The sequence below is a fragment of the Macaca fascicularis genome, chromosome 6 (genome assembly GCF_037993035.2).
Source record: "Macaca fascicularis isolate 582-1 chromosome 6, T2T-MFA8v1.1".
Lineage (NCBI taxonomy): Eukaryota > Metazoa > Chordata > Mammalia > Primates > Cercopithecidae > Macaca > Macaca fascicularis.
In genome coordinates, this window is record NC_088380.1 from 1,145,437 (window position 1) to 1,168,245 (window position 22,809).

The window sequence follows — 22,809 nt, forward strand, 5'->3', positions numbered from 1 at the left end:
AAGTTTGCCTAAAACATCACAAAGACATTCTATGATTTTTGTAGGAATGTTAAGTTATTCCCTCTTAATATGAGGTCTGTGATGGATTCTGCATTGCTTTCTATGTGGAACTGAGCTGTGAGTGTCTGGCATGTGGTTATCAAGCTGCTGCAGCACATTCATTAGAAATGCTTCCATTTCTCCCCATTGCCTTGTCTTGGCACCTTCCATTTAAGCCAAACAGCAGAAATGTTAAGAAGGGCTTGTTTCCGGAGTTTCCAGTTTGTTCCATTCATCTACTCAGGCTGTCTTCTTGGGACAATGCTGTCTGCAGCCGCAGGCCCACTCCGAGGGGAGACGATGGACTGCAGGTCTGTGGAGCGCAGCACAGGGCTGTGCCACGGACGTGGGTGCCAGTGAAGTCACGCTCATTTTCAGATGGAATTCTCCTCCCCGATGTGAACAATGAACCAACGGAGTCTCTTCCATAGGATTGTCTGTAGCCCACAGAGATGCGGGCTTGGGATTCAACCTCATGCTGAGCGGATCTTCTCTGCTTCAGACCAGGCGTCACGTGGCTTCACGCGAGAGTGACTGTAAATCATCATCTACAGCGAGATGCTGCGGAGAGACCGAGGGACTCACGATTGCACCCGGGCAGCAGGTGTCCACGCGGACAATCGCAGACAGAGAAAATCCTGTGAGCCCGTGTGCCACATGGAGTGAGGGAACTTTGGTGGCTGAGTCTGGGTGGGGGAGGGCTGGGGGCTCGATCGGTTTCCACTGAGTGTATCTCCAAATCTTCGCTGGAAGTACAGGCAAAGCACAGGGCTTGGATGCCAGCGTCGCTGTTCCTCCAGGCTGGGCTGATCCCTTTTCACTTCCAAGTCTCAAGAGCCTGTTCCCTGAAGTCCTGGGGAAGTGTGGTGAGGAGGCCCCGCCCCACAGAGAAGGGGAAGTCACCTGTAACCTCCAGAAGTTGGCCGCCTCACAAAGCCTGCTCAAAAGAATTTCCCCACAGCCTAGCACAGTGGCTCATGCTTGTAATCTCACTGCCATGGGAGGCTGAGGCCAGAGGCTTGCTTGAGACCAGAAGTTCCAAACCAACGTGGGGAACAGAGTGAGACCCCATCTCTTAAGAAATAAAAAATAAATTGGCTGGGTGTGGTGGCACACGCCTATAGTTTCAGCTACTCGGGAGGCTGAGATAGAAAGAACACTTCAGCCCGGGAGGAGGAGGCTGCAGTGAGCCCTGATCCCACCACTGCAATCCATCCTGGGTGACAGAGTGAGATCCCATCTCTAAAAATAAATAGTGACACAGATAAAACCAGTGGAAGCCAGCCCCAGAGCAGGAACAGAAATACGTGGCCCTAAAGCCAGCACTGTGCTGGTCTTTTCCTGTGAAGGACAGACACGGAGTCCATGTAACACACACACACCATTCACACACATATACATGTGACCACACACCACACACAAAACCACACCCACGTAACCACACACCCCCACATACCTGCACATGTGTCCACACACACATCTCTATTCCCATCTGTCTCCTATACACAGTCCTTCCTCAGCATTTTATTTTAAAAACACAGTACGTGGCTTCTGCCATGGCTAACAATTTCCCTCCATCCTTTATGACAGCACTGTCCCTCGCTGTGTCTTCTGGGCACTTCAGAGACTGGCCTGGGCATCTGCCCATCACCGCAGCCTGACGGTGGCGCTCCAGTGTGGGGGCTCCCGCTTTGGTACCCGTCTGTGTCTCTCACCCACAGCTGGGAAACGTTCCTGCCTCTCACTCCATCTCTCTTCTGCGCTCCCCCCATCATTCCCATGGGAGCAGCACCCTTGGACACAGAGTGCTTCCATCTGAATACCGCCTTAACCTCAGCTGGGGGGACCTCAGACCACACATTCTCCACACGGCCCTGTCCTCGGGGTACAGCACTCGTGACTGCAACTTACCTGTGCCGTCAAACCCCCTTCCGGGTGAACAGTACTGGAGAACGGAGAGGGGCGCCTGTAAATCTGCAGGGAGTCCCTGGCATTGACTCTGGTGGGGCAAGCAAAAGGAGAGAAACACATCTCAGCTTTGTCAGGGGCTCAGGGCAGCACTGGAGGCCTCAGAGTGTCCTGTAAGCACCACTGCTGTGAGGCCCACGTGTCTCAGAACCTGGAGACTAGCAGCTCCCGGGAAGTTGTGTGAGTGTTCCCGGGTTACTGCACATTGGGAAGCAGAAGGAGTTTCTGGTGTAAAGGACCAGGACTCCTTCCCACTTGGATTCTGTAAAGCAGTGCCTCCCGCAGTGTGACAGCCCCGCCCTAGACCAGAGCCTTGGACAGGTTGTGTCCTCAGTCAGTGTAGTTGGGCTACACTCAGCTACAAGGTGACTGTAATTTTATAAAACACCACGTCACACATGTCACAGGGGCTTCAGGTGGGTCAGGTGACTTTCATTTTTGCCTAGGAATCTTTGCCATTCCCACATTTTCTACAATGTATATACGTTGATGTGGCAATCATTACACAATTTTAGTTTTTCCTTTTGCTTTGGTTTTAGAGTGAACGTTTGTAAGTCTAGTTATAGTTATGTTCCTATTAATTTTGATAAAAATGCATCATAGAGAAAGCATTTTTATATTTTACTTAAAAGACCACAGTTACACGGTAGTTCAAAGTGAAATCCAAGTGCTTCGGATCTACACAGTAGTTTTGCCAATCACCCTTCTGAGAATAGCAATTTCATAGAAGACTTAATGGGTCGTTTGAAAGGGAATGAACTTTTCCCAGTAAGCCGTACACCTCGACTGCTGAACTAAGCAAAAGTCTACATGAATTCTCTACAGGTGTGATAACTACCAACAGGGCCTTGTCCAGATCCAGGGAAGCTCTCCATCCCCTGGCTGTGGAGTAAGGGATGGTGACTTTTCCAGGGACACAGGCCCTGTCTCTTCTGCCCGGGAAGGTTTGGGCCGAGCCCCTGCTGGTGTCTGTGAGGGCTGGGGCTGGTGCACACCTGGGGAAGGGGGGCTGCGTGCCACTTCCTGGCCATGGTGGAGAGTCTGGCTTCTGGGACCTTTGCTGCTTCTCTGTGGGGGCTGTGATGTGGGCCCCTCCCTATGGAAAGTGCGTAACTAATGTAACTGCAACTTGAATTCCATGTGTCTAGGAACTGGACAAAGTCATTTGAAAGCTTGTATGGAAAAAATAAATGTGTAAGAATTGTTGAAAGTAAATGAAAATGAAAATATCTCTAGAGGGTTATTTGCCTGTGTTTAGGTAAACACGGTGAACCATAAAAGGGGTCTTTCAATTTGAGGGGGAAAGGTGCAATATTTAATACACAAGGTGAAAACCAATAGTTACTTTGTGGGATAAAATAACCTTATCTCTTATCTCCCTGATTACAACGATAAGTCCCAACTGGACTGAAAAATCAAAATGTAAAGGAAACAAATCAAAACATGAATAATATCTTATTATTACAATTTCTGGAAAAGAATGACACGCTAAGAGAAAAACAAAATGCATCGGAAAGTTTCAACAGTAGAATTGAACGACTAGAAGAAAGAAATTCAGAGCTCACAAACAGGGCTTTGTAAATAGACCAATCAGAGTAAGGGGTAAAAATAAAAAGAATTTTAAGAAAAGAACAAAGCCTCCAAGAAAGCTGGGATTAGGTTAAATGGCCATACCCAAATATAATTAAGAGTTCCTGAGGAAGAAGAGAAATCTACAAGTTTGGAAAACTTATTTTATGGAATAATCAACAAAACCTTCCCTGGCCTTGCTAGAGTTCTAGACGTCCAAAGACAAGAAGCTCAAAGAACACCTGGGAAATTATTGCAAAAAGATCGTCACCCAGGCACATGGTCATCAGGTTATCTGAAGTCAAGACATGCGAAACAAACGGAAGAGCTGGGAGGCAAAACATCAAATAACCTATAAAGGAAAACCTCTCATATTAGCAGCAGATTTCTCAGCAGAAACTCTATAGACTACAAGGTATTTGGGTCCTATCTCTAGCCTCTTAAAACAAAATAATTAACAGCCAATAATTTTGTATTCAGCAAAATTAAGTTTCCTAAATGAAGTAGAGATAAAGTCATTTTCAGACAAACAACTGCTGATAGAATTAGCCACTGCCAAGCCAGTAGTACAAGAAATGCTAAAAGAAGTTCTAAATCTGAAACCTCAAAATACACCAAAATAGAACCTCCTTAAAGCATAAATCTCACAGGGCCAATAAAACAATAGAACAAAGAAAAACACCACAACTACCATGATGAATAAAACACTACCTCACATTTCAATAGTAACATTGAATATAAATGGTCTAAGTGCTCCACTTAAAAGATACAGAATAGCAGAATGGGGAAGAATATATCAACCAAGTATCTGGTGTTTTCAGGAGACTCATCTAATACATAAGGACTCACATAAACTTGAGGTAAAGGGGTGGAATAAGATATTTCATGAAAATGGAAATCAAAAGCAAGCTGGAGTAACTATTCTAATGTCAGACAAACAGAATTTAAAGCAACAACAGCTAAGACAGACAAAGAGGGACATTATATCATGATAAAAGGATCACTCCAATAGGAAAATATCAGAATCCTAAATATATATGCACCTAACATGTGATGTCCCACATGTATAAAACAATTATTATTAGATATAAGAAATTAGAATGACAACACAATAATAGTAGGGGACTTAATACTCTATGGACAGCCCTAGACAGGTCATCAAGACAGAAAGTCAACAAAGAAACAATGGACTTAAACTATACCCTAGAACAAACGGACTTGACAGATATTTACAGAAAATTCTGCCCAATAGGCGCACTATGTACACTCTTTCCATCAGTACATGGAACGTTCTCCAATATACATCATATGACAGATCACAAAACAAGTCTCCATGAAGGTAAGAAAATAAAAATTATCTTAAGTATTTTTCCAGACCACAGTGGAATAAAGTGGAAAATGACTTCCAAAAGAAACCCTCAAAACTACAGAAATACATGGAAATTAAATAATTGCTCCTGAATGATCTTTGGATCAATAATCAAATCAAGAGGGAAATTAAAACATTCTTCCAACTGAACAATAATAGTGACACAACTTATCAAAACCTCTAGGGCTGGGCGCAGTGGCTCATGTCTGTGATCCCAGCACTTTGGGAGGCCGAGGTGGGCGGATCACCTGAGGTTGGAAGTTTGACATCAGCCTGACCAACATGATGAAACCTCACCTCTACTACAAATACAAAAATTAGCTGGGGGTGGTGGTGCACACTATTATCCCAGTTACTTGGGAGGCTGAGGCAGGAGAACTTGCTTGAACCTGGGAGGTAGAGGTTGCAGTGAGCTGAGATTGCACCATGGCTCTCCAGCCCAGGCAACAGAGCAAGACTCCATCTAAAAAAAACAAACAAAAACACCTCTAGGACACAGCAAAAGAGATGCTAAGATGAACATTCATAGCATTAAATGCTTCTATCAAAAAGTCGGAAAGAGCATAAACAATCTAAGGTCACACCTGAAGTAAATAGAGAAACAAGAACAAAACAAACCCAAACCCAGCAGATGAAAAGAAATAACAAAGATCAAAGCAGAACTAAATGAAATTGAAACAAACAAACAAACAAACAAAAATCCCACAAGATAAATTAAACAAAAAGGTGGTTCTTCGAAAAGATAAATAAAATTGATAGACAATTAGCAAAACTCACCAAGGAAAGAAGAGAGAAGATCCAAGGAAGCTCAATTAGAAACGGAATGGGAGATACTACAACTGGATACCACAGAAATACAAAGATCGTTTAAGGCTACTATGAACACCTTTTTGCACACAAACCAGAAGATCTAGTGCAGATGGATACATTCCTGGACATATACAACCCTCCTAGACTAAACCAGGAAGAAACAGAAATTCTTAGCAGATCAATAGCAAGTAGTGAGATTGAAACAGTAATTTAAAAATTGCCGGCCGGGCGCGGTGGCTCAAGCCTGTAATCCCAGCACTTTGGGAGGCCGAGACGGGCGGATCACGAGGTCAGGAGATCGAGACCATCCTGGCTAATATGGTGAAACCCCGTCTCTAGTAAAAATACAAAAAAACTAGCCGGGCGAGGTGGTGGGCGCCTGTAGTCCCAGCTACTCGGGAGGCTGAGGCAGGAGAATGGCGTAAACCCGGGAGGCAGAGCTTGCAGTGAGCTGAGATCCGGCCACTGCACTCCAGCCTGGGCTTTCAAAGCGAGACTCCGTCTCAAAAAAAAAAAAAAAAAAAAATTGCCAAAAAAACAAGTTCAGGGTGAATTCACAGCATTCAAAGAAGAATTAGTGCCAATCTTATGGAAACGATTCCAAAAGATAAAGAGGGATTCCTCTGTAAATCATTTCATGAAGCCAGTAGCACCCTAATACCAAAACCAGGAAACGACATAACAAAAACAGAAAACTACAGACCAATATCCCCCATGAATATGGATGCAAAATTCCTCAACAAAATACTAGCTAGCCGAATCAAACAGCATAACAAAAAGATCACACACCATGGTCAAGCGGGTTGCATAACAGGGATGCAGGAATGGTTTAACACATGCAAGTCAATAAATGTGACACTTCACATAAACAGAATTAAAAAAAAAATCCGAGATGATTTCAATAGATGCAGGAAAACGATGTGACAAAATGTAGCATGCTTTTATAATTAAATCACTCAGCAAAATCAGCAAAGAAGGGACATACCTCAAGGTAATCAAAGCCCTCTATGACAAACCCACAGCCAACATTATCCTGAATGAGGAAAAGTTGAAGGCCCTGCCCCTGAGAACTGGAGCAAGACACTTGTTCACTTTCATCACTTCTATTCAATACAGTACTGGAAGTCCTAGCCATAGTAATCGGAGAAGAGAAAGAAATAGGTCTGGAGTTTGAGACTGGCCCGGCCAACATGGTGAACCCTGTCTCCACCAAAAATACAAAAGTTAGCTGAGTGTGGTGGCGGGTGCCTGTAATCCCAGCTAATCGAGTGGCTGAGGCAGGAGAATCACTTGAACCCAGAAGGCGGAGGTTGCAGTGAACCAATATCATGCCATTACACTCCATCTTTGGCAACAAGAGCGAAACTCCATCTCAAAAAGAAAAAAAAAAATTTTTTTAAGAGAAAGAAATAAAGAGCATTCAAATAGGTAAACAGGAAGTCACACTGTCGCTATTCTCTGATGATATGATCATATAACAGGGAAACCCTAAAGACTCATCCAAACGCTAATAGATCTCATAAATGAATTCAGTCAAATTTCAGGATACAAAATCAATTCACACAAATCAGTAACACTGCTATGTGCCAACAATGACCAAGCTGAGAATCAAATGGAAAAGTCAATCCCTTTTGGACAGCTGCAAAAGAAACAAAGAAAAAAACAAAAAAACAAAAACAACTTAGGAATACACCTAATGCAAGAGGTGAAAGAGCTGTACAAAAAAAGTACAAAACACTGCTGAAAGAAATCATAGACAACACAAATAAATAGAAACACATCCCATGCTCATGGTTGGGTAGAATCAGTATTGTGAAAATGAATATTGTGCCAAAAGCAATCTAAAAATTCAATGCAATTCCCATCAAAATATCATCATCATTCTTCACATAACCAAAACAAAACAAAAAACAAACAAAAAAAACACGTAAAATTCTTATGGAATGAATAAAGACCACACATAGCCAAACAAGACTAATGAAAAAGAACAAATCTTGAGGCATCACATTACCCAATTCTGAACTATACTACAATATACTACAAGGCTATAATTGCCAAAAGAGCATGGTACTGATATAAAAATAGGAATGTAGATGAATTGGACGGAATAGAAAACTCAGAACTAAAGCCAAATACTTATAGCCAACTGAGCTTCGACAGAGCAAACAAAAACATCACGTGGGGAAAGGACACTCTATTCAACAAATGGTGCTGGGATCATTTGCAAGCCACATGCAGAAGAATGAAGCTGGATCCTCAACTCTTTCCTAATACAAAAATCAACTCAAGATGGATCAAAGACTGAAATCTAAGACCCAAAACCATAAAAATATCGACAAGAGAACATCGCAAAAACTCTTCTAGACACTGGCTTAGGCAATGAGCTCATGACCAAGAATCCAAAACCAAATGCGACAAAAACAAAGATGAACTGATGGGATTTCATGAAACTAAAAAGCTTGTGCACAGCAAAAGAAATAATCAGCAGAGTAAGCAGACAACTCACGGAATTGGAGAAAATACTAACAATCGATATATCCGAGAAAGGACTAATATACAGAATATAAAAAGGAACTGAAACAAATCAAAAAAAAAAAAAAAAATCACCCAGTAGGATGTGCTGGCTCACTCTTGTAATCCTGGTCCTCTGGGAGGCTGAGATAGGTGGATCACTTGAGATTAACAGTTCGAGGCCAGCCTGGCCAACATGGTGAAATCCAGTCTCTACTAAAAATACAAACATTAACTGGGTGTGGTGGTGGGCGCCTGTTATCCCAGCTACTCAGGAGGCTGAGACAGGAGAAATGCTTGAACTCAGGAGGCAGAGGCTTCAGTGTATCATGATCACACCACAGCACTTCAGCCTGTGCAACAGAGTGAGACTCGTCTCAAAAAAAAAAAAAAAAAAAAATCCCATCGGAAAATGGGCAAAGCTCATGAAGAGACAATTCTCAAAAAGAAGATATGCAAATGGCCAACAAGCATATGAAAAAATGTTCAACATCACTAATTATCAGGGAAATGCAAATAAAATCCTCAATGCAACACCATCTTACTCCTGCAAGAATATTCATAATGTAAAAAATCAAAGAATAACAGATGTTGACATGGATGTGGTGAAATGACACTGTTGGTGGGAAGGGAAACTAGTACAACCACTGTGGAAAACAGTATGGAGATTTCTTAAAGAACTGCTACTACTGTGCAACACGTTGGAGTGATGAGCGTGCGACGCAGTGAACAGCTGTAAGAATGAGTTGGGGTTAAATCTTCCCCATGTACATGCTGTTCCATACCCAGGGCAGTTGAGTTGGGAGGACGAGGCCAGCTGGGTGCACTGATCTGTGAGGGGGAGACCCAGGAGCCACGCGGTGACCTCAGTAGTCTGGGATCCCAGGTGTCTCTAGAGGAACTCCGAGCAGCTCCGAGCCATGAGGTGTGGGTGCTCCTTCTTCCCAGCACGAGGAGCCTCCCTCACACACCCTCCCTGCATGCTGTCCCTGTCTTTGGGCTTATGTCCACTGGGCCCTCCCTAGTTTGGCCATCTGGCCCCCCTCAGCAGCATGACCTCCTGGAATGGTGGCAGAGACCCCAGAGGTCTTGGGCCAGGACAGCTGTACCTGCCGGGTGCCCAGAGTAGAGGATGGGGCCGTTCTGTGCAGGCTGAGGTGGGCGCTTCCCCTGTGGGGCCAGCTGAGAATCCCTGCAGTAATGGCGGAGTACAGCAGGTAGGGTCAGGACCAGGACGTGATGTGAGGGCAGGAAGGATGCTGTGCCAGTGTGTGTGTGTGTGAGAGTGCATGTGAGTGTGTGTATATGTTTGTGAGTGTGAGTGTCTGTGTAGGAATGTGTGTGTGTGTGACTGTGTGTATATGTGTGTGGGGTGAGCGTGCACGCCTGGGATGGTTTCACTCAATGACTTTTATCTTTCAATATCATTTCATTCTAAATTGTAGTATATCACTGCAGATGAAAAGTTCCTAAGGTTAGAAGGTAGGAGTGCAATATCTAAACCCTGAAACCCTGGGAAATGTTGTCTAAAGTAGCTTTTAAAATACAAAGTTAATCTGTGTTCATTATATGCAGAGGAAAATGGAACAGGAAACAAAGGTTAATAATTTACTCACCATCATGTGTGACTAGATTTCCTGTTACTCTATGTTCTGGGAGAAGTGTATCCTGACTTGAGGTTCTCTGGGAAGAATCTGTACTTACCATGGCTGCAAAGAAGTTTCATTTCCTCATGGAAACAGGTTAGTGGTTAAAATGTGTGCTTAAAACTGGGTCATGACCTTTATAACGGTCGTCTTTCAGCTTTTGTAGTTTGGAGGGTGACACAGTTGGGCTGGATTTGTGCAGTGTTGGGTCAGAGCTATCATCAGTGGACATGTTTAGAGGTGAAATGACAAGACCTGTCTCTCAACAAAACACTATTAGAAACATGAAAAAAATATACAGACTCAGCCATTACATGTGTTTAAAGATAGACTTAGAAAATAACTATGCTTGGCCTTATTTTTGGTCATGAGTTCAAATCTTAGTTATGAAGGATTCTATAATTTTTTCAAGTAAGACACAAGTGCAATAAGTTATGTGAATGGATATAAATGTTAAGTGAAACGTTTTGATTTTCTAATGTGTCATCAGTTTATTTGAAGACATTAAACAGATGACATATTTTCCTAAGTAATTTGAGATAAGACGAGTGTGTAACTATGTTACTGATGTATAAAATAATCCGATTAAACTTACAAACTCACCCAAGTGAAGACAGACTCCGGACAACATCTGCTTCCTGTGGGGAAGTGAAGCAAAATGCATAGGATGAACAAAGACGTTGTTGAGGTTGAGCTTACTCTTAGAATTCATGTTCATTACTAGTCAGTTCTCAGTAATGGTACTTCAAGGATGCCTGGATCATGGAATAGGATCTCACTGGTGGGACAGCACCCTTCCCTCGAATCCTTGTATTATGAGCTGAACGCTATCCTCCTCCAAATTCATAGGTTGACATCCTGACTCCCAGTGACCTAGAATGTCACTGTATGAGGAGACAGGGTCTTGAAAGAGGTAACTGACGTTAGATGAGGTTATTAGGGTGAGCCCTAAACCAGAGAGACTGGTGTCCTTTTAAGAAGGGGAGATTATGACAGAGACAAAAACAGAGGGAAGACTGTGGGAGGACGCAGAGAACAGGTGGCCGTCTACAAGGCAAGGAGAGAGGTCTTGGGAGAAACCAACCCTGCAGACACTGTGCTCTGGGACTTCCAGCCTCCAGATATGTGAGAAAAGACGTTTCTTGTTCCAACACCCCATGTGTGGTTCCTCCCTGTGGAATCTCTAGCAAAGAAAAACACCTGCTACATATGCACACATGTTGTTTTCCATGCTCCTGGGTAAGAACCTGGGAGTGGGAGTGCTGGGTCATATGATAAGTATACGCTCAGCATCTGAAGCTTTGCCAGAGTGCTTGCCGATGTGGCATCATCTTTGATCCCCATGAGCAATGGACGAGACTTCCAGTTCTCCGATGTCTTCACCAACACTTGGTATTGATCATCTTCTTTTTAAAACATCACAAAGACATTCTATTATTTTTGTAGGAATGTTAAGTTGCTCCTTCTAAAAATGAGGTCTGTGATGGATTCTGCATTGCTTTCTATGTGGAACTGAGCTGTGAGTGTTTGGCATCTGGTTATCAAGCTGCTGCAGCACATTCATTAGAAACGCTTCCATTTCTCCCCATTGCCTTGTCTTGGCACCTTCCATTTAAGCCAAACAGCAGAAATGTTAAGAAGGGCTTGTTTCCGGAGTTTCCAGTTTGTTCCATTCATCTACTCAGGCTGTCTTCTTGGGACAATGCTGTCTGCAGCCGCAGGCCCACTCCGAGGGGAGGCGATGGACTGCAGGTCTGTGGAGCGCAGCACAGGGCTGTGCCACGGACGTGGGTGCCAGTGAAGACACTCAGACGGAATTCTCCTCCCCGATGTGAACAATGAACCAACGGAGTCTCTTCCATAGGATTGTCTGTAGCCCACGGAGATGTGGGCTTGGGATTTAACCTCATGCTGAGCGGATCTTCTCTGCTTCAGACCAGGCGTCACGTGGCTTCACGCGAGAGTGACTGTAAATCATCATCTACCGCGAGACGCTGTGGAGAGACCGAGGGACTCACGATTGCACCCGGGCAGCAGGTGTCCACGCGGACAATCGCAGACAGAGAAAATCCTGTGAGCCCGTGTGCCACATGGAGTGAGGGAACTTTGGTGGCTGAGTCTGGGTGGGGGAGGGCTGGGGGCTCGATCGGTTTCCACTGAGTGTATCTCCAAATCTTCTCTGGAAGTGCAGGCAAGGGGCAAGGCTTGGACGCCAGTGTCGCTGTTCCTCCAGGCTGGGCTGATCCCCTTTCATTTCCAAGTCTCAAGAGCCTGTTCCCTGAAGTCCTGGGGAAGTGTGGTGAGGTGGCCCCGCCCCACAGAGAAGGGGAAGTCACCTGTAACCTCCAGAAGTTGGCCGCCTCACAAAGCCTGCTCAAAAGAATTTTCCCACAGCCTAGCACAGTGGCTCATGCCACTAATACCCCTGCTATGGGAGGCTGAGGCCAGAGGCTTGCTTGAGACCAGAAGTTCCAAACCAACGTGGGGAACAGAGTGAGACCCCCTCTCTTAATAAGGCTGGGTGTGGTGGCACACTCCTGTACTTTCAGCTACTCGGGAGGCTGAGGTAGAAAGAACACTTCAGCCCAGGAGGTGGAGGCTGCAGTGAGCCCTGATCCCACCACTGCAATCCATCCTGGGTGACGGAGTAAGATCCCATCTCTAAAAAATAAATAATGACCCAGCAGAAACCACTGGAATCCAGCCCCAGAGCAGGAACAGAAATACGTGGCCCTAAAGCCAGCAGCCGTGCTGGTCTTTTCCTGTGAAGCACAGACACGGAGTCCATGTAACACACACACACCATTCACACATATACACGTGACCACACGCCACACACAAAACACCACCCACGTAACAACACACCCCGACATACCTGCACATGTGTCCACACACACATCTCTATTCCCATCTGTCTCCTATACACGGTCCTTCCTCAGCATTTTATTTTAAAAACATAGTACATGGATTCTGCCATGGCTAACAATTTCCCTCTGTTCTTTATCACAGCACTGTCCCTCGCTGTGTCTTCTGGGCACTTCAGAGACTGCCCTGGGCATCTGCCCATCACCGCAGCCTGACGGTGGCGCTCCAGTGTGGGGGCTCCCGCTTTGGTACCCGTCTGTGTCTCTCACCCACAGCTGGGAAGCGTTCCTGCCTCTCACTCCATCTCTCTTCTGCGCTCCCCCCCATCATTCCCATGGGAGCAGCACCCTTGGACACAGAGTGCTTCCATTCTGAATACCGCCTTAACCTCAGCTTGGGGGACCTCAGACCACACATTCTGCACACGGCCCTGTCCTGGCGTTCCAGTGCTGGTGACTGCAACTTACCTGTGCCGTCGAACCCCCTTCCGGGTGAACAGTACTGCAGAACGGAGAGGGTCGCCTGTAAATCTGCAGGGAGTCCCTGGCATTGACTCTGGTGGGGCAAGCAAAAGGAGAGAAACACATCTCAGCTTTGTTGGGGGCTCAGGGCAGCACTGGAGGCCACAGAGTGTCCTGTAAGCACCACTGCTGTGAGGCCCACGTGTCTCAGAACCTGGAGACTAGCAGCTCCCGGGAGGTTGTATGAGTGCTACCGGGTTACTGCACAGTGGGAAACAGAAGGAGTTTCTAGTGTAAAGGACCAGGACTCCTTCCCACTTGGATTCTGTAAAGCAGTGCCTCCCGCAGTGTGCGAGCTCCGCCCTAGACCAGAGCCTTGGACAGGTTGTGTCCTCAGTCAGTGTAGTTGGGCTACACTCAGCTACAAGGTGACTATAATTTTATAAAACACCACGTCACACATGTCACAGGGGCTTCAGGTGGGTCAGGTGACTTTCATTTTTGCCTAGGAATCTTTGCTATTCCCTAAATTTCTACAATGTATATACATTGATATCGCAATCATTACACAATTTTAGATTTTCCTTTTACTTTGGCTTTAGAGTGAACGTTTGCAAGTCTAGTTATAGTTATGTTCCTATTAATTTTGATAAAAATGCATCATAGAGAAAGCATTTTTATATTTTACTTAAAAGACCACAGTTACACGGTAGTTCAAAGTGAAATCCAAGTGCTTCGGATCTACACAGTAGTTTTGCCAATCACCCTTCTGAGAAAAGCAATTTCATACAAGACTTAATGGGTCGTTTGAAAGGGAATGAACTTTTCCCAGTAAGCCGTACACCTCGACTGCTGAACTAAGCAAAAGTCTACATGAATTCTCTGCAGGTGTGATAACTACCAACAGGGCCTTGTCCAGATCCAGGGAAGCTCTTCATCCCCTGGCTGTGGAGTAAGGGACGGTGACTTTTCCAGGGACACAGGCCCTGTCTCTTCTGCCCAGGAAGGTTTGGGCCGAGCCCCTGCTGGTGTCTGTGAGGGCTGGGGCTGGTGCACACCTGGGGAAGGGGGGCTGCGTGCCACTTCCTGGCCATGGTGGAGAGTCTGGCTTCTGGGACCTTTGCTGCTTCTCTGTGGGGGCTGTGATGTGGGCCCCTCCCTATGGAGAGTGTGTAACTAAAGTAACTGCAACTTGAATTCCATGTGTCTAGGAACTGGACAAAGTCATTTGAAAGCTTGTATGGAAAAAATAAATGTGTAAGAATTGTTGAAAGTAAATGAAAAATGAAAATATCTCTAGAGGGTTATTTGCCTGTGTTTAGGTAAACACGGTGAACCATAAAAGGGGTCTTTCAATTTGAGGGGGAAAGGTGCAATATTTAACACACAAGGTGAAAACCAATAGTTACTTTGTGGGATAAAATAACCTTATCTCTTATCTCCCTGATTACAATGATAAATCCCAACTGGACTGAAAAATCAAAATGTAAAGGAAACAAATCAAAATATGAATAATATCTTCACCCTCCTCCAGCCCCTTTGATCTCTGCTGCTCCCCCCGGGGCAGTAGGAGAAGGAAGAGGACCAGGAGTCTCCTGCCCGCACTCTCCATGATGCCAGAGACGGCAAGGTGGCCAGGTACCAACAGTGCAAGGCGACATTGGAGCGGCCTCAATTTCCACTGCGCCTCCTCCCAGAGCCTAAAAAGCTCCAAGCCTGTGGCGCCCAGCACTGAAACAAGGAGATGGTGGCTCAGCCAAGGCATTCAGGATGGAAACCAGTTAGTTTCAATATTCAGGACGGCATGTTTGCTGCTGAAGGGGTGTGAACTACCCTTCTGATCTCCACCACACAACACAACTGTTTTGGGAAGCAAGTGAAAGCGTGCAGGGCCGATGGCAGATGGGAGACAGTGCTGACGTGCAGCTCCCACCAGGACAGAGAGAACAGCATGTGGAGACTCACGCTGTGGACTTTTGCCCCAGGAACCACCACAGGACCGTACCAGAAAAATAACAACAAATCACAGAGCCTTGAAAGAAGCCGCAGGCTGCTGCGATTCCACAGGACAGGTGACAGTTTTGCTGCTCTCTCGAAAGTGCTACCTCCCGGCTGGAGGCCAACCAGCTCGGGACATAACAGCAACTCATGACAGAACAACCCTGCTCCTTGGAAGGAGAAAACGAGAGCTAATTCCACCTCCTGCAGCATCCTGGATAACCAGAGGTCCCGAGTCTGTCCACGTGATAACTTCACTGCTAGAATAACCAGCCTCTGAGAAAGTCAGCACAGTAAACCCGTCGACAGCCGAGGACCCCCACAGAGTCCACTTCAGTCCCCTTTCGCCTCCACCGGGGCAGGTGCTGCCATCCACAGCTGGGAGACCTGAGGACGGATCACATTACAGGCCTCTGTGCAGATATTCCCCAGCACCAGCCTGGTAGCCCTGCTGGGTGGAGAGACCCAGAAGAACAATAGCAATCACTGCTGTCTGGTTTGCAGGAAGCTCCATCTCTAGGGGAAGGGGAGTGCACAAATCAGGGACCACCCCATAGGACTAAAGAATCTGACCAGTGGCCTTGAGTTCCAGATTTTCCCGCTGAAATAATCTATACTAATGAGAAGGAATCAGACAAGTGGAACCTAAACAGGGTTCTAGTCCACCCTCAAAAGACTACACTGGCTCCCCAGCAATAGATCCAAACCAAGAAGAACATAGGAACTGCTGGAAAGAATTCAGAAGGTTGATTTTTAAACTACTCAAGGAGAAACCAAAGAAAGGTGATAACCAACCTCAGAATTTAAAACATCAATACAGGATATAGATGAAAAATGCTCCAGGGAAATAGAGATCCTAAAGAAAATACAGTCACAACTTCTGGAATGAAAGATGCACTAAGAGAAATACAAAATGCACTGGAAACTTTCAATAGCAGGATCTAACAAGTAGAAGAAAGAACTTCAGAACTGAAAAACAAGGCTTTTTAAATAACCCAGAGAGACAAAGAGGAAAAAAACAATTTTAAAAAAGAACAAAGCCTCCAAGAACTTAGGGATTATGTTAAGCAGCCAAACCTAAAAACAGTGTTCCTGACAAAGCACACAAATCTACACGTTTGGAAAACTTATTTGAGGAAGTAATCAAGGAAACCTTCCCTGGCCTTGCTAGACTTCTAGACAGCCAAAGACAAGAAGCTCAAAGAATGCCTGGGAAATTCATTGCAAAAAGATCATCACTGAGGCACACAGTCATCAGGTTATCTAAAGTCAAGACAAATGAAAGAATCATAAGAGCTGTGATGCAAAATATCAGGTAACCTCTAAAGGAAAACCTCTCATACTAGCAGCAGATTTCTCAGCAAAAATTCTACACACTAGAAGGGATTGGGGTCCTATCTCTAGCCTCTTCAAACAAAATAATTAACAGTTAATAATTTTGTATTCAGCAAAACTATGTTTCCTAAATGAAGTAGAGATAATGTCTGTTTCAGAAAAATACATGCTGAGAGAACTAGCCACTACCAAGTCAGTCCTACAAGAAACGCTAAAAGGAGTTCCAAATCTTAAAATAAAACCTCAAAATACACTAAAATAGAACCTCCTTAAAGCATAAATCTCACAGGACTGAGAAAACAGAAACACAAAGAAAAAAACCAAGGTATTCAGGCAACAACTAGCACGATCAATAAAACAGTACCTCACATCCAAATGCTAACATTGAATGTAAATGGCCTAAAACCATCATCTAAAAAATACACAGTGGAAGAATGGAGAAAAATCCACCAACCAAGTATCTGCTGTCTTCAAGGGATGCACCTAATGTATAAGGACTGAAATAAACTTAAGGTGAAGGGGTGGATAAGAGATGTGAAACAAATGGAAACTAACAGCAGGCAGGAGGAACTATTCTGATACCAGACTCAACAGACTTTAAAGCCACACAGTTAAGAAAGACAAAGAGCAATATTATACAATGATAAAAGAATCACTCCAAAAGGAAAATATCACAATCCTAAATATACATGCACTTAACGAGGGACCTCCCAAATTTATAAAACAATTACTACTAGACATAAGAAATGGGACAGATAAAAACACAACTACAGTGATGGACTCAATGCTCCACTGACAGCAGTAGACAGGTCGTCAAGACAGAAAGTCAACAAAGAAACAATGAACTTAAATTATATCCTAGAACAAAAGGACTTGATATTTACAGAACATTCTACCCAACAACTGCAGAATGTACATTCTTTTCATCAGTACATGGAACATTCTCCAAGACACATCATACGATAGGCCACAAAACAAGTCTCAATGAATTTAAGAAAATCAAAATTACATCAAGTATCTTTTCAGACCACAGGGGAATAAAATTGGTAATTAACTCCTAAAGGAACCCACGAAATTACACAAATATGTAGAAATTAAATAATTGCTTCTGAATGATCTTTGGGTCGACAATGAACTCAAGAGGGAAATTTAAAAATTCTTCAAACTGAATGATAACCGTGACACAACTTCTCAAAACTTCTAGGACACAGCAAAAGCGATGCTAAAAGGAATGTTCAAAGCATTAAAAGGCCACATCAAAAAGACGGATAGAGCACAAACAATCGAAGGTCACACCTGAAGTAACCAGAGAAACAAGAACAAATCAAACTCAAACCCAGCAGAAGAAAAGTAATAACAAATATCAGAGCTGAACTAAATGAAATTCAAACAAACAAACAAAAATACTACAAAAGATAAATTAACAAGCTGGTTTTCTGAAAAGACAAACAAAATTCATAGAACGTTAGCAAGATTAACCAAGAAAAGAGAAAAAAAGATCCAAATAAGCTCAATTAGAATGAAATAAGAGATAGTACAACTGATATAACAGGAATACAAAGGATCATTTAAGGCCAATAAGAATACCGTTATGCACACAAACTAGAAAATCTAGAGGAGATGGATAACTTCCTGGAAATATACAACCCACCTAGATCAAATCAGGAAGAAACAGAAACTCTAAACAGATTAATAACAAGTAGCAAGATTGAAACAGCAATAAAAAGATTACCAACTAAAATATCCAGGATGTATTCACAGCTGAAGTCTATCAGGCATCCAAAGAAAGACTGGTACCAATCTCATGGAAATTATTACAAAAGATGAAGAGGGAATCCTCCATAAATCATTCTAGGAAGCCAGTTTCACCTTAATACCCAAACCAGGAAAGGACACAGCAAAAAGAGAAAACTACAGACCAATATCCCTCATGAATATAGATGCAAAATTCCTCAACAAAATATTAGCTAACTGAATCAAACAGCATATCAAAAAGATAAAACACCATGGTCAAGTAGGTTTCATACCAGGTATGCAGGAATGATTTAATATATGCAAGTCAATAAATGGGACACTTCACATAAGCAGAAATAAAAACAAAAAATCAGAGATCATCATAATAGATGCGGAAAAAGCATTTGACAAAATCTGCCATCCCTTTATAAAGAGGAAACTCACCAAAATCAGCACAGAAGGGACATACCTCAAGGTTATAAAAGCCCTCTATGACAAACCCACAGCCAACATTATACTGAATGGGGAAAAGTTGAAAACATTGCCCCTCAGAACTGGAATAAGACAAGGATGCCCACTTTCACCACTTCCCTTTGACACAGTACTGGAAGGCCTAGCCAGAGCAATCAGACAAGAGAAAGAAAAAGCATCCAAATTGGTAAACAGGAAGTAAAACTGTCCTGTTCAATGATGATATGGTCGTATACCCAGAAAACTCTAAAGACCCATCCAAAAAGCTCCTAAATCTGATAAATGAATTCAGTAAAGTTTCAGGATACAAAATCAATGAACACAAATCAGTAACATTGCTATGTGCCAACAATGACTAAGCTGAGAATCAAATGAAGAAGTTAACCCCTTTTGCAACAGCTGGAAAAATAAAAAAATAAATAAATAAATAAAACTTAGGAATGTACCCAACCCAAAAAGAGAAAGATCTCGACAAGGAAACTACAAAAACCTGCCGAAAGTGAATACAGACAATGCAAATAAATGGAAACACATCCCAGGCTCGTGGATGGGTAGAATTACTATTGTGAAAATGACCCTACTGCCAAAGTGATCTATAAATTCAACGTAATTCCCTTCAAAATAAAATCATCATTCTCCACAGAATTAGAAAAAACAATCCTAAAATTCATATGGAACCAAAAAAGACCCCAGATAGCCAAGGAAGATTACATCAAAAAGAACAAATCTGGAGGCATCACATTACCTGAAGTCAAACTATACTACAAAACTAGAGTTACCAAAACAGCAGGGTACTAATACAGAAATAGGCATGTAGATCAATAGAACAGAATAGACAACACGAAAATAAAGCCAAATACTTACTGCCAATTGATCTTCAACAAACAAACAAAAATCATCAAGTGGGGAAAGGACACCCTATTCGATCCATTGGCGCTGGGATAATTCACAAGCCACATGTGGAAGAATGAAGCTGGATCCCCACCTTGCACTTCTGACAAACATGAACTGAGGATGGATCAAATACTTAAATCTGAGACCTGAAAGCAAACAAAAATCTACAAGATATCATCAGAAAAACTTTTCTAGGCATTGACTTAGGCAAATAGCTCATGACTAAGAATTCAAAAGCGAATGCAACAAGAACAAAGATAAACAGATGCACTTTATCTTAATTTATTTTTACTTTATCCTAAATACCTTCTGCACAGTCAAACAAGTAATAAGCAGACTAAATAGAACTCATAGAAAGGAAGAAAATATTCACAATCTATACATCCGACAAAGGACTAATATCCAGAATCTAAAATAAACTCAAATCCACAAGAAAAAAAATCTAATCATCCAGTTGGGTGCGGTGGCTCATGCCTGTAATCCCAGTCCTTTCGGAGGCTGGGGTGGGCGGATCACTTGAAGTCAAGAGTTCAAGACCAGCCTGGCCAACATGGCAAAACCTTGCCTCTGCTAACAATACAAAAATTAGCTGGGCGTGCTGGTGGGTGCCTGTAATCCTAGCTACTTGTGAGCCAGAGTCAGGAGAATAGCTTCAACTCGGGAGGCGGAGGCTTCAGTGAGCCAAGAACATGCCACGGCACTCCAGCCTGGGTGACAGACAAAAACAAAACAAAACAAAACAACCAACCCACCCCATCAAAAAGTAGGCAGAGTTCATGAAGAGACAATCCTCAAAAGAAGATATACAAATGGCCAACAAGCATATGAAAAAATGCTGAACATCACGAATTAACAGGAAAATGCAAATAAAATCCACAATGTCATACCACCTTACTCCTGGAAGAATGGCCATAATTTGAAAAATAAAGAAATAACAGACGTTGGCTTCGATGTGGTGAAGACAGAACACTTTTACACCGCTGGTGGGAACGTCAACTAGTACAACTACTATAAAACACAGTATGGAGATTCTGTAAAGAACTAACGGTAGAACTATCATTTGATCCAATAATCCCACTACTGGCTACCTACCCAGAAGAAAATAACTTATCTTACGAAAAAGATACTTGCACCCACATGTTTACAGCAGCATAGTTTGCAATTGCAAAAATATGAAAGCAGCCTAAAACAAATCAATGGATAAAGAAAATGTGACATATTCTTGTGATCTGTACATATGTACATACCACGGAATACTACTCAGCCAAAAAGAGGAATGAAATATCGGCACTCACACAACCTGGGTGGAGTTGCGGACCATTATTCTAAGAGAACTAACCCAAGAATGAAAAACCAAACATTGTACTATCTCACTTATAAGCGGGAGCTAAGTTATGATGATGCAAAGACAAAAGAATGATGTAATGGGCTTTTGGGACGCAGAGGGAATGGTGGGAGGAGGGTGACGGATAAAAGACTGCACACTGCTCGGGTGGTGGGTACACCAAAATCTCAGAAATCAACATGAAAATCTCCGTGCAACCAAACACCTTGTTCCTCAAAACTTCATTGAAATATAGTAAAAAAGAAAAAGAAAAAAAGAAAGAAAAGAAATATAACTAGGCTGGGCGCAGTGGCTCACGTCTGTAATCCCAGCACTTTGGGAGGCCGAGGCGGGTGGATCACGAGGTCAGGAGATGGAGACCATCCTGACTAACATGGCGAAACCCCATCTCTACTAAAAATACAAAAAAAAAAAATTAGCTGGGTGTGGTGGCGGCTGCTGGGTAGCTGGTAGTGCCACCTACTGGGGAGGCTGAGGCAGGAGAATGGTGTGAACACGGGAGGTGGAGCTTGCAGGGATCCGAGACCGCGCCACTGCACTCCAGCCTGCGCGACAGAGTGAGACTCCATCTCAAAAAATAAAAAATATATGTAACTATATAAGCAAAGAATATTGGAGAATATTTATACAACCTTAGAGTAACGAGGGCTTTTTAAAGCAAGAGAAAAAGAAATGTTAACAAATTTGGCTTCAGAAAAGTTCGCAACCTCTACACTGTGAAAGATCCCATAGGGTTTCTAATACACAAAGAGCTGTTGCGTTTGATAATCCAAATCATAAATTCACACAAGAAAAACTGTAAAATGGTCAAAACATGAAAAAATGCTGTCTTACAGGTAGTAAAGAAATGCATATGGAAATATTACATTTTATTTGAATAAAACTAAAGTTAGTATCTCAGGATGAAAGAGTGACACAGTTGAAGGAAGGGTGAACTGCGCCATCCTTTTGGGAAAGTCATCATAAAGAGTCTGTGAAGACTGAAAATGTGTGTGACCTTTGACTCTTAGCCTCTAAAATAAAATGACCTACACGACACAACACTGGTTCAAAGAGGCTTTTGGAAACCCTGGTTGTGAGGCCAACCAGACGACTCTGGTACAGATAGGTAAAACATTCCCATTAAGCTTATGAACTTACCCAAGTGAAGATAGACTCGGTTCATCATCGGCTTCCTGTGGGGAAGTGAAGCACAATTCACAGGATGAACAAAGACCTTGTTGACGTTGAGCTTAAATTCAAGTTCATTACTAGTCATTTCAGAGTAATGGTACTTCAAGGATGCCTGGATCATGGAATAGGATCTCAGTGGTGGCACAGCACCCTTCCTCCCAATCCTTGTATTATGGGCTGAACTATATCCTCCTCCAAATTCATAGGTTGACATCCTGACTCCCAGTGACCTAGAATGTGACTGTATGAGGAGACAGGGTCTTGAAAGAGGTAACTGACGTGAGATGAGGCTATTAGGGTGAGCCCTATCCAGAGTGACTGGTGTCCTTTTAAGAAGGGGAGATTATGACAGACACACATATAGAGGAAGACTGTGGGAGGACACAGAGAACAGGCGGCCTACTACAAGGCAAGGAGAGAGGCCTTGAGAGAAACCAACCCTGCAGACACTGTGCTCTGGGACTTCCAGCTTCCAGATATGTGAGAAAATACATTTCTTGTTCCAACACCCCATGTGTGGTTCCTTCTTGCGGAATCTATAGCAAAGCAAAACACCTGCTACGTGTGCACACATGCTGTTTTCCATGCTCTTGGGTAAGAACCTGGGAGTGGGAGTGCTGG

The 22,809-nt window shown here is 43.4% G+C and overlaps 1 protein-coding gene across 11 annotated transcripts in view; it reads right to left on the bottom strand.

Moving 5' to 3' along the window:
• The window catches only part of ZDHHC11 (zDHHC palmitoyltransferase 11), a 125,488-nt gene that overhangs the window by 48,614 nt on the left and 54,065 nt on the right, over positions 1 to 22,809 (bottom strand). For 5 of the 11 annotated variants that reach the window (XM_065546037.2, XM_065546040.2, XM_065546041.2 and 2 more), the window contains 4 exons: positions 22,156 to 22,190; positions 13,245 to 13,332; positions 10,516 to 10,550; positions 1,951 to 2,038 (listed from right to left, as the gene is read on the bottom strand). The exons of 1 other annotated variant lie outside the window; for it this stretch is intronic. In XM_065546037.2, coding sequence (XP_065402109.1) covers positions 1,951 to 2,038; positions 10,516 to 10,550; positions 13,245 to 13,332; positions 22,156 to 22,190 — 246 coding nt within the window. The remainder of the gene's footprint in view (positions 1 to 1,950; positions 2,039 to 10,515; positions 10,551 to 13,244; positions 13,333 to 22,155; positions 22,191 to 22,809) is intronic. 5 more of the 11 variants (XM_073993049.1, XM_065546042.2, XM_073993050.1 and 2 more) reach the window with 3 other exon arrangements.